This window comes from Leptosomus discolor, chromosome 3 (assembly GCF_034619465.1).
Source record: "Leptosomus discolor isolate bLepDis1 chromosome 3, bLepDis1.hap2, whole genome shotgun sequence".
Taxonomy (NCBI): domain Eukaryota; kingdom Metazoa; phylum Chordata; class Aves; order Leptosomiformes; family Leptosomidae; genus Leptosomus; species Leptosomus discolor.
The window spans coordinates 35,457,301-35,473,279 of record NC_141393.1 but is presented as its reverse complement, the minus strand read 5'-3'; the positions used below and the strand labels follow the sequence as shown (position 1 = coordinate 35,473,279).

At 40.2% G+C, this 15,979-nt stretch overlaps 1 protein-coding gene across 2 annotated transcripts; it reads right to left on the bottom strand.

Moving 5' to 3' along the window:
- Positions 1 to 456: 456 nt before the first annotated feature.
- Positions 457 to 14,334, bottom strand: TSLIG3B (tRNA splicing ligase complex subunit 3B). 2 transcript variants are annotated; one of them, XM_086462098.1, is made up of 8 exons: positions 14,256 to 14,334; positions 13,119 to 13,267; positions 12,159 to 12,293; positions 11,278 to 11,456; positions 5,479 to 5,559; positions 4,978 to 5,094; positions 2,443 to 2,610; positions 457 to 1,118 (listed from the first exon to the last, which is right to left on the bottom strand). In XM_086462098.1, exons 1-8 carry the CDS (start codon positions 14,318 to 14,320, stop codon positions 762 to 764), a joined length of 1,251 nt encoding a protein of 416 aa, XP_086318224.1. In that variant the 5' UTR covers positions 14,321 to 14,334; the 3' UTR covers positions 457 to 761. The 2 variants fall into 2 exon arrangements, with proteins under 2 accessions (XP_086318224.1, XP_086318226.1); XM_086462100.1 differs by having other exon boundaries at positions 12,159 to 12,284.
- Positions 14,335 to 15,979: the final 1,645 nt, after the last annotated feature.

The following is a 15,979-nucleotide window of genomic DNA, read 5'->3' as shown; positions in this document are numbered from 1 at the left end:
CTTAAAATATTTTTTATGAAACGTCAATAAAATGGAAAACAGGTAAAATGAAAATAGACACTATCAAAACTCACCATGATTCTGAGTTTACGGTACATGCTCTGACCTTCAAATAGTTTCTGATATATTTATGAACACACAAAACAACCCGCTTTTATTAGTTTCTGTAGAGTATTGAATCAGAATGCTACTTTTATGTGAACTTCTGGAAGAATAAGAAACCTCATTGAATAATTTTGACCACAGCCTTAAGGATTTTAACATTTGACATTAAAATTTGTTTACACGTCCCACATGAAAACTACATGAGGAGAAAAAGCCTGAAAGCAGCATTCTAGTGTCTTCTAAAAGCGCTTCCACCGGGTTTGTAGACCTATTTTGGTTTTCCTACACAGCATTTTGGAGCAGCGGAGTGGGCATGCAACATGCAAGAATCAGAGAGGGCTGAACATTAAATATTTTTTTGTTTGTTTAGAAAGGGTTTTATTCAGTTTTCTGAGGCTTATTTTAAATAAAATGACATATTAAAACCCACCATATGAGCAGTACGAAAAACAAGGACTTCAGTGAGCACATTGTAGTACAAAAGTTCTGTTCAGCTAACTAAAAGAATTCAATGACAATATCAGCTGGTCTAATGCAATGAATCATACGGTCATATTTAATTCTAACCTAAACCCATGTTAACATATCTAAATTCCTGATACCAGTAAACACCACCATTATATTTTGCCAGTTACTCTGTTAATATTTACAGTATTTTAGTATCTTCGGTATCCTCCCCCTCCTCTTCCACCATATGGATCACCATAGCCTCCCCTGCCTCCATAGCCTCCCCTGCCACCCTGGAAGCCACCGCCACCTTGGAAGCCACCGCCACCTTGGAAGCCACCGCCACCTCGTCCACCACCTCTGAAACCTCCACCTCCAAAACCACCACCTCCTCCTCCTCCTCTACCCCCTCCACCTCCCCAGTTGCCCCTTCCACCCCCACCCCCACCTCCCCAGCCACCTCTTCCACCACCTTCTTGTCTTTTTTGCCAAGGAGGCATTTCAGGAGGAGGTGGCTCAATCTCTGTTGGTCTGCCTCCACGGTCAGGTACTCTCCCCATCAGAACCTGTATGGAAAAATAGGTCATTTTTAATTAAAAAAAAATAGTAGTAACAACTTGAAGGGACACAGGGTTCTTCTCCTATGGACAAAGATATGCTGCCTGCTCTTTACAGGAAACACGGTCCCCTTGGTGTGGAGGCTTGACAGCAGGATCCCTATTTTCTGTCTTTGTAACTTGCCACCACACAACAGAACTCTGAAAGCGATCCCATTTTCCACCTGTAAAACTGAAATAACTGCAGCTACCTAGCTCATATCACTTTTGTGAAATCTTTATGAAGACAACTGCATGCATGTGAAGTATTAGTATTGCAATAAGCAATTGCAATGTATTTCAACATACATAGTCATATAGAAAAGACTCCTTATGATGCAGCTCTTCTACTTAATTTTCAAAGTTCAAGCTCAAATCTAATCAGCTGGCAAAAAACATAACTGGCAAACTGATGTGCAACTCTAAAAGGAACGCCAGTTTGCCTTAGATTAGAAACTCATTAGAAAGCCAGAACGGACTAAGTACATAACATGCTGCAGTAACACTTTCAAGAAAAGAAAAAAAAGGGATCTTGACTTTGGTTGATATTACTCAGTGTACAGAAAGAGAGACTGTACTGAACAAAATTACACAACACATTAAGTTGAAGAACAAAGAGGTATCCAAGTAGATCTGTTGTTGGGGTTTTCATATTTCCTGAGCTCTCCATGTGATGAATGTTAACACGCTCTGGTCAGTCCCAGGCACTCCAATTAAAGTCCTCTCAAGAAAAATATTTTCTCTGAGATCCTACAATAATTAAATTTCAGAATCTTTGGGATCAAAACACATTAAAGTGGATCTAAACGAGGCACAAAACTTTCAAAAAAATCTGTAAATAAAGGATTAATAAAATAGTCTTCGTCACCATTTGAATGGTGAAAACTAATGTAATTACTTGCAAGCTTCAGCTTCTATCATACACAAGAACAACATAATCCTGGCAACAGGTAGCTCAGGAACTGATACCAGGAAGACTCCCATGTATCCGTGACTTGGGATGTGCAGTTCCACTGAACTCAAGAGGTCATCTAAACACACACACACACACCCCCCCCCCACTGCTCCTTCTCATCTAGACTACTGTTTCATACTGTTGCATGACTGACTGTCAAAAGACAAAGAAGTTGCTGCAATGTTTACTGGAATGCTGCAAACCTTCCTTTCTTGAAGGACCAGGTGTCTTGCAAAACAAAATGAAAATATTAAGCAAAGAGCGTAACTCCAGAATTACTTTTGATGGGTCTGTAAACTCCCATGTCCTTTTATCACATTCCAGAAAGACAAACAATACCTTGTTGATTGCACAGACGGTATTTTCCCGTGTTGATCCACTGCTTGTTCTTATGATCTTCGACAAATCCTCTCGAGCAGCAAGAAGGTGAGCTAATGTAATAGTTGACTTTGGAGACAGTGCATAGCGCTTGGGCTGATAGATTCGTGCTATGTCATCTGTTTTTACCTACAGGATAAAATCAAACACAACTTACTTGCTAGGCATAAACCACACACACACGCTTACCGTAAACCATGTATTGGTCTTAGCGAATTTCAATTTGAACACAGGGTGTAAGAGCTGAAAATCTAGGTTATCTTATAAAATACAGTGCCAGTTGTTACCAATTTTCTTCATATTGATGGAGCTATTGTACAAAAAGTGCTGCTGATTATGCTTAACTGACGCTGAAACTCAGCAACATTACAAAAGAAACTCCTATCCACTGACATCAAACAGATTCTTTGATGTTTCCCAACATATCTAAATACTAAAATTTAAGAGCCCAAACTGCTCTCTCAAGAGCTTTACATAGCCATATTTAACAGAGCACTTCTGAACTGATGAAAACACAGCAGCTTCAAAGTAAGGTAAATTTATTGAAAATAAATTTAACATGTATCAATGCAGCAAAACACTTGTGTGAGCCATGAAAAAGTGAGACTGGGAAGGGGAGGAAATAAGATTTTTCCAAACACACTGATGTTTCATTTGTTTAACAGAGAAGAAAAATAAATACACTTTCTGCGAACATCTAGAACGACCTTCAGAGTAAAAAAAAAAAAATTGGATCTTGGATGGACCAGTCAACAGGTGCTGTTCCTTTACATGACTGTTTTGCTAGGCAATTACTACACTATTTATGGATCCATTTCAGTCTGTGAACTCACTCCTCTCGGGGACTGAACAAGTTAAAAAAAAAAAACCAAAAAAAACCCACACCACGAAAAATGTCACACCACCAAAAGCAGAGAAAGGTATCAACAGTTATTTAATGGTGGGGAAAAAAAGGCAAGATAACAAATAAATTTAAAAAAGGACAACAATTTGTCTCTTAGCTTAAAAAAAAAAAAGTATCTAAGTTATATCAATGCCAAAACATTTTCAATCCCCAAATCCTTCTTGGAGAAGTTATAAACAACTATTTCTACAAGAGAAATACGGAAAAAAAGATTAAAAATCAAGTAATTTTGAACTAATATGCAACACCATTACATATCAACAGTCTTTATAAGACAGGAAAATGAATCATTTTACTATTTTATCATCATTAAAAATCCCTTCAAACTATTGTTCTATTGTCAAAGTGTATTAGTTGTTTTTCATGTTATTTGAATGGAATTATATCAAATGACTTAAAATTTTAGTCTAAGTTAGTCACCAACTGCATTTTAGAAGTATACTTTAAAATTGAAAATACACAGTTGTATTGGTACAGCTATAAGGAGGTTATACACACAGGGACATCTCCTGGCTTCTGCGAGCTACACGCCCTCCTTTTCTTGCCACATAAAAGCATTCACAACCCCTGCAGAAATTACACAGCGAGCCATTCCAAAGCAGCACAGCAGCACCTAGACTTACTTTTTCCAGTGATACTTAGTGAGCCTCAAGAAACAGATTCTCTGTGCGTACATCAACCACAAATTGTGACACCAGAAAGACTTGCAACAATCCATACTTTTGGTCAGCTTTTGAAGTTCTAAGACTTACCCATCTCAAGCTTTCTACACAAACTTTTGGAAGGAAAGCTGACCTTACAGCTCATGAGCTCATGAGCACAAACACCTGCCTCTATGAAATTCAAAACTTTTTGTATCTTACCTCCCTACTGTCTTCGAGAGAAACAATATATATTTCTAGCTCAGAAATATCAGACTGGTTAAATCATGACTATTTTTTAATATACAGAGTGCTAGGAAATAGTACAAATGAAATTATCACAGTTAAAATTATACCGGCAGAGAAAATCCAGAGGAGTGGTTTGGAATTTTTAGCCGCCTGAGGAATTAGAAGTGGTTGTGTGCTTTTCTCACACAAGCTGCTACTCAGATAACCTGTTCAGCCGACCACCTGTTTATTCAATAGCTTTGAAACCAAGCTAGGTAGCAGTCACTGTAATCTCACTGAGTTTATGGGCAGTCACTCTTTGCACCCAATCTATGTTAAGGCCCAGTGTCTGTTTGTCTTTTGCATCTGCATGAAAAATGCTGAGGTTCCCTCCTAGTTTACTAGGTGGGATTGGAGGGGGGTGGATATAGGAAAGAAAAAAGGGAGATGTGAACTTACTAAAGTGAGAAACCCCAACAGAGGATGCTAGAATTTATAACTGTGAAGCTATAAACAGTCACAAAGGATGGACTGTGCCATCTGGTCAAATCCTTCCACTTCCTCAATGTCTAAGACATGGACGTTAAACCTGGGATAAGAAACTGGTTGGAAAGAAGACAACAGTAACGGAAGCGTATTTACATGGTATGTATATTCAGTAGGAAGACCTGGGGATTGTAGCAGACTCCCACCTACAGGAAGCAAAAAATATGTCAAGCTTACCTTTGCTCTATCAGACCAGCCAAAAGACTGTACCGTCACATCCAGCCTCTTCATTAACATACGCCTGCGACATTCGTACTCACTGCGAAGAGCATCATTGATTTTTTCCAATCTTTCCTGCAGTGTTACAATAAAAAAAAATCCAAACATTCAAAACTATAAAGTTCTAAAAGTAAATTTAAAGTTAACTGCATTCAGCAGCCGTGTACCCCCAGGTACCACTATAAACTATATCAAATTAGGGGTGTGTCTGTGTAGCGCTACAATAGGATGCATATACAAAATATTTTGGAAGTTAGTAAGCGGATAAATCAACACAAAGCCTGTTTTATAACATTAATTCTGGAAGTACTTGATCAGCATATTTAGCAATTGAATTTTAGTATTAATATTTAGCAGTAGAACAGTGACTGTAAAATGGACAAAGTTAGATGAAGCCATATGCATTAATTTTGACCATCCTGTTAAATACAGAAAAAAAAATGGAGAGACTTTTTTTACCACTTGGTCAGAATTCAGAGGTTTTGTTAGCAGCGATTTCCCCACATGGTTATTCTGAACTTTTGAGAGAATGTCCTTTATCTGAAACAAAACACATACTACTTCTCAGAACACAAATGATACTTACATTTATTTCAGCACAATTTACTGCAATCACAATTTGCTACCCGTAAGATCAAATATAGCACATCTGTTTCATAAAAACAGACACACATCTTCTGGCTTATCATCCATTACAAAAAGAAGATCTGACCATTAATTTTCAAATTATCTCCTTTTCCTTTTTTTGCATATACCAAAGAAGGAACCTGATCTTAAATTCTGTGTGAAAACCAAGGTGTATATTTTGTTCTTTTTACACCACCTTTGGGGAGCACTATGGCAAGTTAAAAACACAATATCCCCAGAAAAATCTGAAGTAAAAAATATTGTGCAGTGAGCAAATTATGGGAATACAGCGTTTTGAGTCCAGCAGAAAAGACAGCCTAGTAGTACCTGAAAACTGGCCAACTAATTACTGTAACATTCCCCGCTATTACAATCCATCCCTGTCAAAAAAAGAGGTTACAATACAGGGTGAAGTTCGGTTTCATGTACTCTACTGATCCCTACACTCCTCTTTCTCCACTAATTCTTGCTGCCTTGCAACTTTTATTTTCTTTACAAAAAGCCCTCCAGGGCTCCCTGATTTGTCCATCTTCTAAATGTAGCCAACTTGTTTTGATTTTAGTGAAGCATATATGCGATGCCTCTTACAATCTACTTCAAAATTCAAACACACCTAAGCACAAACTCTGCTTGAATTTAAGCAAATGTCCGAAGAATCAAAAACTGAAGTTAATAATCAACAATACAGCAAGAGCAGCATGACAGCAAGAGATGAAGACATCAGTAATTAGTACAAAGGAATAAACAGCAGCTGAATTACAAATTCTGTTAGGCAAGAGATGTCTATCCATGTAACATTAAGGTCAGAAATAGAACCTCAAAGATTCTAATGAGCTGAAAGGAAGACAGTCCATCAAAATGAGACTGACTAGTGGAAAAAGCCAACACAATAAAACCAAAAGAAGTCCTCAAAGTAATTTATAGCCAGAGAGTGAAAGAACATCTGGAAAACAGTGGTGCTGAATACTATCTAAAGATTAGAATTATTGCAAGTTTGCAGCTGCAAGGGCAGCTAAGAGGCAAGTACCACAGCGGGCTCCACATACTAAAGCCATACATTCTGCCATCACGAGTCAATCACAATTAAAAGATCTAACCTAGCACCATGAACTCCTGATTTCCATAAACTGAAAAATGAAAGGAAGTTTAGAGAGAACAACTAAGGAAGAGAATCAGTGCAAATCAGAACTAAAAGAAACAAGAGCAGCTAAATGAAACAATCCTTCACTGACTGGGAGACTGCCCTCCAATTTTTGCAACCTTTTCTTTCCAAGTTAAAGAGAACACCTACATAATTTTATCCAGTGACAGGTTTATTAATCAAGTAACATTTAAGCAGGAATCTTTTCACTGATGGACTGGTCTTGTTCACGTTTGTGACACACTGTAAAATGTTACTGAATCTCTGCTTCAGTCACTCACTCCCATCAGCAGGGCTCTGAGGGTGAACCCTACAACTACAACGGTGAAATAAGCCGAGCTGCCTTACGGTTGTGGAATACACTGTCCAGCCTTGACTGAAGACAGGGCTATGAGCATGACAGCTTTGACACACACCTGTCTGCCAGAGGACAAGAATACAGCTGATGTGAGAATCTACACCATAACCCACATTCCTAAACACGACAGTTGCCCTAGATTAAGAAGGGTAAGCAGTTTAAAAAACCACCACCACAACCCAGAAAGAAGCCTGTATGTGTAAATGGAAACAATTCAACACTAGTGCCCAGATAAAAGAGCAGTGAAAACACATTCATAGAAATGTAAAACAAATTGTAACAGTCAAATCATCCTAACGTTCTCACCCACTCAGCTGCAAAAAGCAAACCATTTATTTAAAAGCTAGGTAGAGACAAATATATTTGACTATTCGACACACTGTGTAATCCAGACCTTAGTAACATTAAATATTTATTGGATTGATCTGGAAGTTCACACACTTTCTAAAAATAGTTTAAAAACAGATCAGTTATTGGATTTGTTTGAGACAAAAATATTGTTTTCAAAATCTGCTGTATAAAAATACACAGTTATTCTATTGCTATCAAATAAAGCATATCTGTATGTCTTGAACACGACATTTCTCATCTGTTTTGTGAGTCTATACTCCTTTAAAAAAATTTAGCTCATACTTCACTACCATGTTCCATGTATTTATTAATTATCTTTACCCTCTGTCACAATAGAGCAGTAACTTTTATGTTTAACATCACTTGCACAGATAAACATCATATATGCATGCACCTCCACGGTTTCTAAGATTTTGAAGAAACCTGACTGGGAGAGAGATGTCATTTTATTAATTTAAGTTAAACTATCAACCCTTTAAGGAAGGAACCATGTCTTCATTAGTCATAAGGTGTACTGCACAACTGCAGAAAGATCACCTAAAATCTTAAGCACAACATATTTTTAACCCATCCTCTTACCTCTCTTCCATTTACCTGCAGATCATTTTAATTTCAATATTTATCTATCTTTAAAGACATTTTTGTTTGACATTTATGTCTGGTGAACAGGACAACTCTTTTGTCTTGTTCCTTGCAACTACACTGATAACATTCAGGCACCATTAAGTCTGTAAAATTATTAAACACTAACAGTTAAAAGCAACACACTAACTTAAATATTTATAGATTATCGGAAGCACTCCCAAATATTTTTAAATATATTCTTCTCATAGTCCACTTAAATGTTAATTAAGCTTAGTTTTGATTTACTTTATTCAGTAACACTTTATAGCCCTTTATAGCTTCTTTTCATTCTCTACTATTAGGGGACTACTTTTCACATATTAGAAAACAAATAATGTGGGCCAAAAAAAAATAATCTAGAAGCCTTTCAAATAATAGAAGTATTTAAAATAAACAGTATCAGAATGTCACTTTGTAATCGGATGTGAAATTCACACTATCTTGACTGGAAAAAAGCCAGATGTGAGCAGGAGTTACAAAGCACAACAGTGACAAAACTCTGAATCTTTGATCAATGTTCATTCAGATTTTAATGAGGTTTTGGTACTAAATTTCAGAATGCCTCCCAGAGTTACCGTTTGTAAGTACACTTTACAATGGAACAACGTCTTAAAAAAACCCCTAAGAAAATCACTATTAGTTTTCCAGTTTTAGAATAAAAAAATATATTTAGTGGTAGGAGGCCGTAATACTGTCAGTTCTCACATCTTATGTATGTTGATAACCACTACCCCAATTTATTATAAAAGATGCAAATTTAAAAGGTACTTCCTGTGACTGCGTATTCAAAGTTTGAGCCACCATAAAACTCATCGTTTGAATGAAGAAAGCAATACTGATTTTGTAGTAGTCTTTTAAATAAACTGAAAAATTATTAAAAACAATCAGTGTTCTAACGGTCCATACCAAAATACAAGGTGTGATCTGTCCCTTTGGTAGATTGCTGCTGCACAGCCAAACTACTCTCAGAACTATTCCCACAGCTACTGACAGTGCTGAAGGTGCTAGACAGAGACAAAGAGCAGACATGTTGAAATGCTGCAGATACATTTGCAAATTCAACAAAAATACTAGATTAGTACATTTCTATTACAAATTATATAGTATAATACTAAAAATCAACAGTATGATTTTACACAGAGCCTGCTTAAATCAGAAGCAACAAAATATTTGGAAAAATAAATTGATCATTTCAAGTGAATTTTAGTGAGAATCTAAAAAAAGTAACAAATGGCACACCAAGAAAAATGTTTACAAAGCAAATGAATTCCAATTGGTAGTATCACCATTCTAACGCAGCTACATCTACAAATACAGGTGTCTAACTGTACTGTATCAAAATAATTCTGAACCTGCCTGATATTAAAGTAAGGGATGAAGAACAAGGAAATATATAGTAGAAATTCTACAAAACCTCCTGAGAGGTAGGAGAAAAAGCTTCTCTTTGTAAAGGATGAAACATGCAGAGAACAAATCCCACCATTAATTTGGAGTCACAGAAGATGAACAAACTAGTTTTGACATATCTGTTCTTACATTCTGAAGTGAGTACAAGTGTTATAACCACTGTGGAACTGACAGACCTGAAAACCATTGCAAAATAACCCAGACTGTATTACTGAAGAAAAAAAAAAAAAAGATTAAAAAAAAAAGACAACACGCTTTAATGATTCTGCTCATTTTGGCACTTACAGAACTGTAACAGTAACACCCTACACAGCAGTCCAAGCCTGTGATCCTACCTGAAAGGAAATCTTAGACTTTGCAAAAGGGGGCTGATGCCAGGAGCCTAATCAAAGAAAACTTTCTAGACTCACTGTGTGCATGAAGGAACTGGCCCACCAGGTCCTGTTGTCCTGCAATTGCAGAAGTAGAGTCTTACCCCTTCAACATGAGTTGAAACTAAACCTGCACCCAAGAAGTGAAGCAAGAAAGTGAGCAAAGGCGGCCACTGCCCATGGCTGCAGCCTACAAACCCACATGGATGTAAACACTGCTAACACCCAGGGAGATCAACAGTACTAGGCAAGTTTCAATCGATTAGTTATTAGCTGGAACTCTGACACTTTAATCCTCAGAAAAACAGTGCTAGAGTTGTTTCCTTGTCCTTTCAAAAATATTTAAAGGAAAGACTGGCTATAAAGATTTCATTAGAACTAAATAGATAAAGCACAGTTAACAGTGCAGGAATAGGCATTTTCACTGTCACCTGGACACTGCTTTTTATAAATGAATCCATTAAAGGTTTCATCTTGTCACACTAAAGACATACAGATGGATGAAAACCATGCAAGCAACAGGCCCTCTCCCCAAAACCTCTGAATGTTCAATTGCCCACTGGCCGATAAGAAGAGGAGGAAGAAAAAAAGAAGCATAATCATGATTAAACTCAGCCTCAGCAGCAGAGGGAGATTCATTCCATGTATCTCCCATTATTCTTAAAGCAGATCAGTCACCCAATCTCTCTGCAGATTCTAGGGAGAAATAAAGAGCAAAACTTTTAGCTGCCTGACAGAGAAGAAATTCCACCCCAAGAGCCTATTTACATTCTGCAGTGAGGAAGCTGGATTAAGGATCACATCAGTGAAACGAGTTAGAAATTGGTGGGACACAACTGAAAGAACTATTCTGTTGAATAAGGTTTAAGTTGGCTTATTGACTGGCTATTGGTAATTGAGGTATTTTCATCCTCTTCTGCAACTAAGGAAATGGCACTAACAAACCAATGCTTGCAATTAAGAAATTCATAAACTAAAAAGCAAAAATTTCAGTTTTGGATATTAAATTTAAATACATCCCAGAAATGACTACAGGCACACAAATGCACACTCAGTAACTACCCAAAAGTCTTCTGCTTGCTGCAGCACATTTGAATGGGTTACAGAAAAACTATGTTACTTCAACTCATACTTTGGATTTGCACAGCAAAGTATGTCTCATCAGGAACACTGCATCCACAGGGAAATGCTGAAATACTTCACCTCATAACCAAACCAGTTCAACTAAACACTAAGCTGGCTTTCAGACTAAAAATTCCTTTGCATTTGTCAGACAGGGCTTTTACGGATTAGACTGTTGGGCCCTTAGCTCCAAGATGAATGTTTACAGAGATAATGCTTACCGTTTAACAACAGAGAGAACACATAAAAGCCAGTACCTTTTGTTCCACATTGGTTAACAAGGGAGGTATATCAGAAGAGGAGGAGTTTGGCAGGCCCAGTGCATCACAAATAGCTTGCACTTCCTGATAAATTTCATTGTGCTTTTCCAAGCGAGAGCCTTTAATTTTCTTGCTCTGCAGTATCTTTAAAGCCTGAAGTTCTGTACTTAGAAATACTAGAGAGAAAAGTGTCATAATGGCAGATTTAGAGACACTGGCATATTTCTGCGTCCACATTCTCATACACAAATACAATATGAACATTTATAAGGCCATGATAAAAAGAAGACTCTCTCAATTCTCTCCTGGACAGGTCAGTATCAGTTTCCCATTCTTCATCTGAACTAACTCTCACCTGACTTCCTACCTTCAGTCTACACATCGTACTTAACTGCTTAACCCACTTCTACCACCAGACCCCTAGTTCCTTGGCTAGTTTCATATTATCACACTGGTTCCTGCTGCTACTCCTTTGTCCAAGCCCAGCTTAAACCTAGACTTTGCTTCTCTCAATCCTGCCTTCTGCACCTTCAAATCACATAGCGTTTTCTTTCAAGCTGCCCAGAAACCTTTCAGAAACATGGGAAGCAAGATTTCAGTTTCAGCTCAGCTGAAACTGGATCAAGAGAGTGATCAGGAGCCTCAGTAGGTTGAACCATACTTCACAAAGAATTTTAGTTTCTACTCGAACAGTTTTCTAATAGTTTTCTATTTTTCACTTCCGCACAAGCAAGCTGATGCATGCTCAGCTAGGTTGTAATGACTGTACGTATATACATAAATACCCATAAAGAATTATTTAATGTAAACTGTACAATAATGATAGAGCATGCATGTAAAATACTGTATTATAAAAGGGAAAAATGCTTATAACTTACAGAGGAGTTTAAGACAATCTTCTTTCTCTCTCAATCTGTCCTTGATGTCTCCAGATATAAGTGATGAATATGGACAAGCCATTTCTCTCAGAAAGCCACTAATTTCAAGCTGGAAGCTCTCTATATCTTTGTCACCTATGGGAATAAATACAAAGCTAATGGCTTTTTACCGAAACACTAAACTGTAACCTAATTTTCTTAACTTATGCATTCAAATTTCAGGTTTCAATAGCCCAAAGATTTATCACCTACCATCCTAGTAACACTTTCTTTTTATAAAAGTCCTATATACAAGCAGACAAGACTTTTGATAGCTACTGCAACATTGTACTCATGCTTTGAACGAGAAGTTGATGCTACTGCAGTCTTTGAAGACATGCATGCAAATGACATCACTAGGAAGTGAACAGCTTATGTCACAAAACAGCGTATCAATGTAATGAGTTTTCTGATGAACAAGTTACAGGAGTCATAAGCCCATTATTTTCAATGATTGTTTCTAGTTTTACTACTTCTTTGTAAAAACATAAGCAATATAAAACCTCATCCAAGTTCTAGCACTCAATAGAAAAAATCATGTAGTGCTACCGAGCAACTTGTGTATCTACACGCAGTGCTGAATGGAACACTGCATTGGAACAACAGGCTGAAAATACCTGGCACTGGAATTTAAGCCATCAAAATACGATTACATATAACAACCACTCAGGATGTACAAATGTACTTTTTATATTTAGGTAGATCTAAAAAAACCCCAAAGCATTTTTTTCTTTTGAAAGACTCTTCACAAGACAAGACCATAATCTAAGAGCCATGTACATGGAAATATCAGCCTCAGTTTGGCTACCTTTCAGCGAACTTCTAAACCGCAACACCGCAGTTTCTCTATTAGCTGAACAATATGGGTCTAAATCCACCAAGCAAATACTAAATTGCTTTAACAAATTAACATTCATATACCATCTGTTGAAGTGATGCTTTCTTCCATATTACAGAGTGACTTTATTTGGGAACCCAACCAAACGCAAAGCTCAAAAAATTCTGGTGAAGACAATCCATTTTCTGCTGCTTTGTTCAGGGCTTCCTCCTCCAACAGGGGACCTGTGTACCTGCCCAGAGAGATAAACATTAGTGATAAGAAGCAAGTTTAACATAAAATAGACATATTTAAAAATCCTTTTACTATAAGCTGGTTAGTAACTACACTGAAAGAAATCAATCTTCATAAGTTACTTTAGTCAAGGAATAATTCAGACTGTTTTAAAACATACCAAAAATGACTGGTAATTTATAAACAAAATGGTTTGTCAGAAAATAGGAGGCAGACATCTTCACAGACATCACGCCTGTACATGAAAACAAGTTTCATGTCTCAATACATGCTAAACAGACAAGAATACAAGTATTAACTCAAGTGTTGAGCCAAACAAATTTCCTTTTAATATTAACAACCCACTGCCCTAGAGTACCGGCAAAAAGATAACTGAAAATTAACTAAATTTCACAGTGTTTCTGCTCTGTTGCATTCGCAGCATCCTCGCGGGAGGTAGGCAGGCATGAACGAACCGGGCGGGCAGCCCAGCCGGTGGGAGACCCTGCCGCCCCCGCAGAGGTGCTGCCCAGCCAGCCCCCCTCCCCCTTGCCAGCCCCCCCCCCCCCCCCCAGCCAGCCCCCCCGCGCCAGCGAGCCCCGGCCTCCCGGCGGTCGCTCCAGCACGACTAAACACCACCGCTGCTAAACCCCCTGGACCTCACTAAACGCCCATGCAGCCGCGCCTCCTTCGTCTTCTCCCCATTACAACCAGGGCAAGCCCAAGGCAAACGCCCTGACCCCGCTCCCGGGCGAGGCAAGAGGCCCAGCCCCGGCCGCCGCCGGGCCTCCGCCGGAACGCGGGGCCCGGACCCCCTCTACCGCCCTCAGGCTTCCCGCCGCGGCCGGCGCCGCGCTCCGCTCTGCTCCTCTCCGCCCCCCGCCTCTGGCCCGGCCTCCCGCCCTCGGTGAAGAGGCCCCGCTCCGCGCACGGCCGGATAGCGCGGCGGCGGGATCCCTTCGGCCCCTCGCCCCGCCAAGGTGGGGCCGCTGGTGCTCCCCGATTACCCCAAGGCCTCCAGCGCGTCCAAGATGTCGCACTCCATCTTCAGGCCGGGCGCGAGCTCCCTCATGCCGGCACCGTAGCCCGCCGCCACCGCCCGCCGCGCTGTGCCCACCTCAAACCGGCCCTCCGCAACCTGCGCCTGCCGCAGCGTTCCGCCGTCGCAGGCCCTGGGCCCGGCGGGAGGCCCCGGGCTGCCCCCGCGCCCTCTCCCGGCGGCTGCCTCCCCGGCTCAGAGGGGCTGCCGGGCCGCCCTGTGCCGCCGGGTTGCACACAGCTGGAGATGACCTTCCGTGTGGGCCGGCCCTTGCTTTCCTCCCTTGCTGAGGGGCGCCCAAGCTTTCTAACCCTTCCCTGACGGGGCATATCTCCTGGTCCTACGGTTGACCCTGCTGCCGTGCACCGGATTTGTCCCCAAACCAGTGCCCACTGCAGTCGGGTCACCTGTCACCTACTCCCCTCCATCAGGGAGCAGCCACCTGGAGAAACACGGGACCTGGAGAGACCAGGGCCGCCCTTTCGGCATCCGGACATGGCTCCTGCCTGGCAAGCCAGCTCTGCCACTCACAGACCTTGCAGCTTGCCCCACGCCTCCTCTGGGACGTGGTTAAAAACCCCAGGATTTTAGGCCTGGATGTCTGCAGTATTTCTGGGATCGCTCTGAATTTCGAACTGTGAATTTGTGCCTGAGGCAGCGCAGACCACACTGCAGGGCCCCTGTAGCCTCAGTTTTCCACTATGGGGACCTCAGCCCTGCCCTAGGGTTGTGGGCCTGGCAGGGATCAGCTCCCAGAGCCTGGCTGAGCTTAAAATCCAGGCTGCTTACCATGTTTTCAATAAATTACAGAGGGAATCAGGGATAGGCGGGTTGTGTTGTACTGACACACGCGAACGCAGGGATTCTCGTGGCATGCGGCTGCTGGGTTGAAGACCTTGGAAGTGACGTGCAGTTTGGTAGCCTGCATGGGGCTGTGTACTGCATGTGAGAGTGGGATGAGCCACTGTGCCTCTCTGAGCCCGTCACTTTTCAGTCCTGTGGCCCACAGGGATTTCCAGTTTCAGTATTAGACCTCTTAATTGGAAAACTAGAAGGCAGATCTTCCAAAACACGTGACTTTGTTCTTTGATTTTCTTTTGTCTTCAATTTTGAGATGTCTGCATTCTCATTTCTCAGCTTTTCTTAGCCACCTCAATGTTGAGAGAGAGACATAAACTCACACCAGCTTTTTTCGTCTGTTTGGTCCCAAACTATCCCTGTTTTATCCCTCATCACAGCCACTTCTGCTGAAGCATCCCCCAAATTCCCTCTAAACCAATATTGCTACATTAGCTCCTCAAGTTTTTGATTTCCTCTAGCTCAGCCGTAGACTCCTATCTTTCCTATCAACTAGAAGGAAAATTCTGCCTTTTTTTTTTATTTTATTTTACCAACATTGTCTTATACGGACCTTCAGAAAATACAGCGGCTGAATCTGTGATGAAGACCTGTAAAGGCCAGGAATCAGATGGAAGTAATTACAACGTAGATATTCTTAATGAGCAAAATCTCCACAATTTTTGAAGCAACTGTTTTGAATTATTTCCATTTAGCAGAAGATGTGGCTTTATTGAGTACTAAGCTTTAAAAAACAGATGGGAATCAGGAGAGCCGTGACATTCCCCCCCCCCCCGGACAGAAAGCTAGAAATTAAAAACATTACTTATGATGGAAAGAAGAGCATCTTAAAGT

What these genes read in the sequence shown, in the direction of transcription:
- TSLIG3B (XM_086462098.1), bottom strand. Translation starts at nt 14,320, where the DNA reads ATGAGGGAGCTCGCGCCCGGCCTGAAGATGGAGTGCGACATCTTGGAC. An exon ending in GACGCGCTGGAGGCCTTGGG is followed by an intron (nt 13,268 to 14,255) that starts GTAATCGGGGAG and finishes CTCTCTGGGCAG; the next exon opens with GTACACAGGTCCCCTGTTGG. An exon ending in AAGCATCACTTCAACAGATG is followed by an intron (nt 12,294 to 13,118) that starts GTATATGAATGT and finishes TTATTCCCATAG; the next exon opens with GTGACAAAGATATAGAGAGC.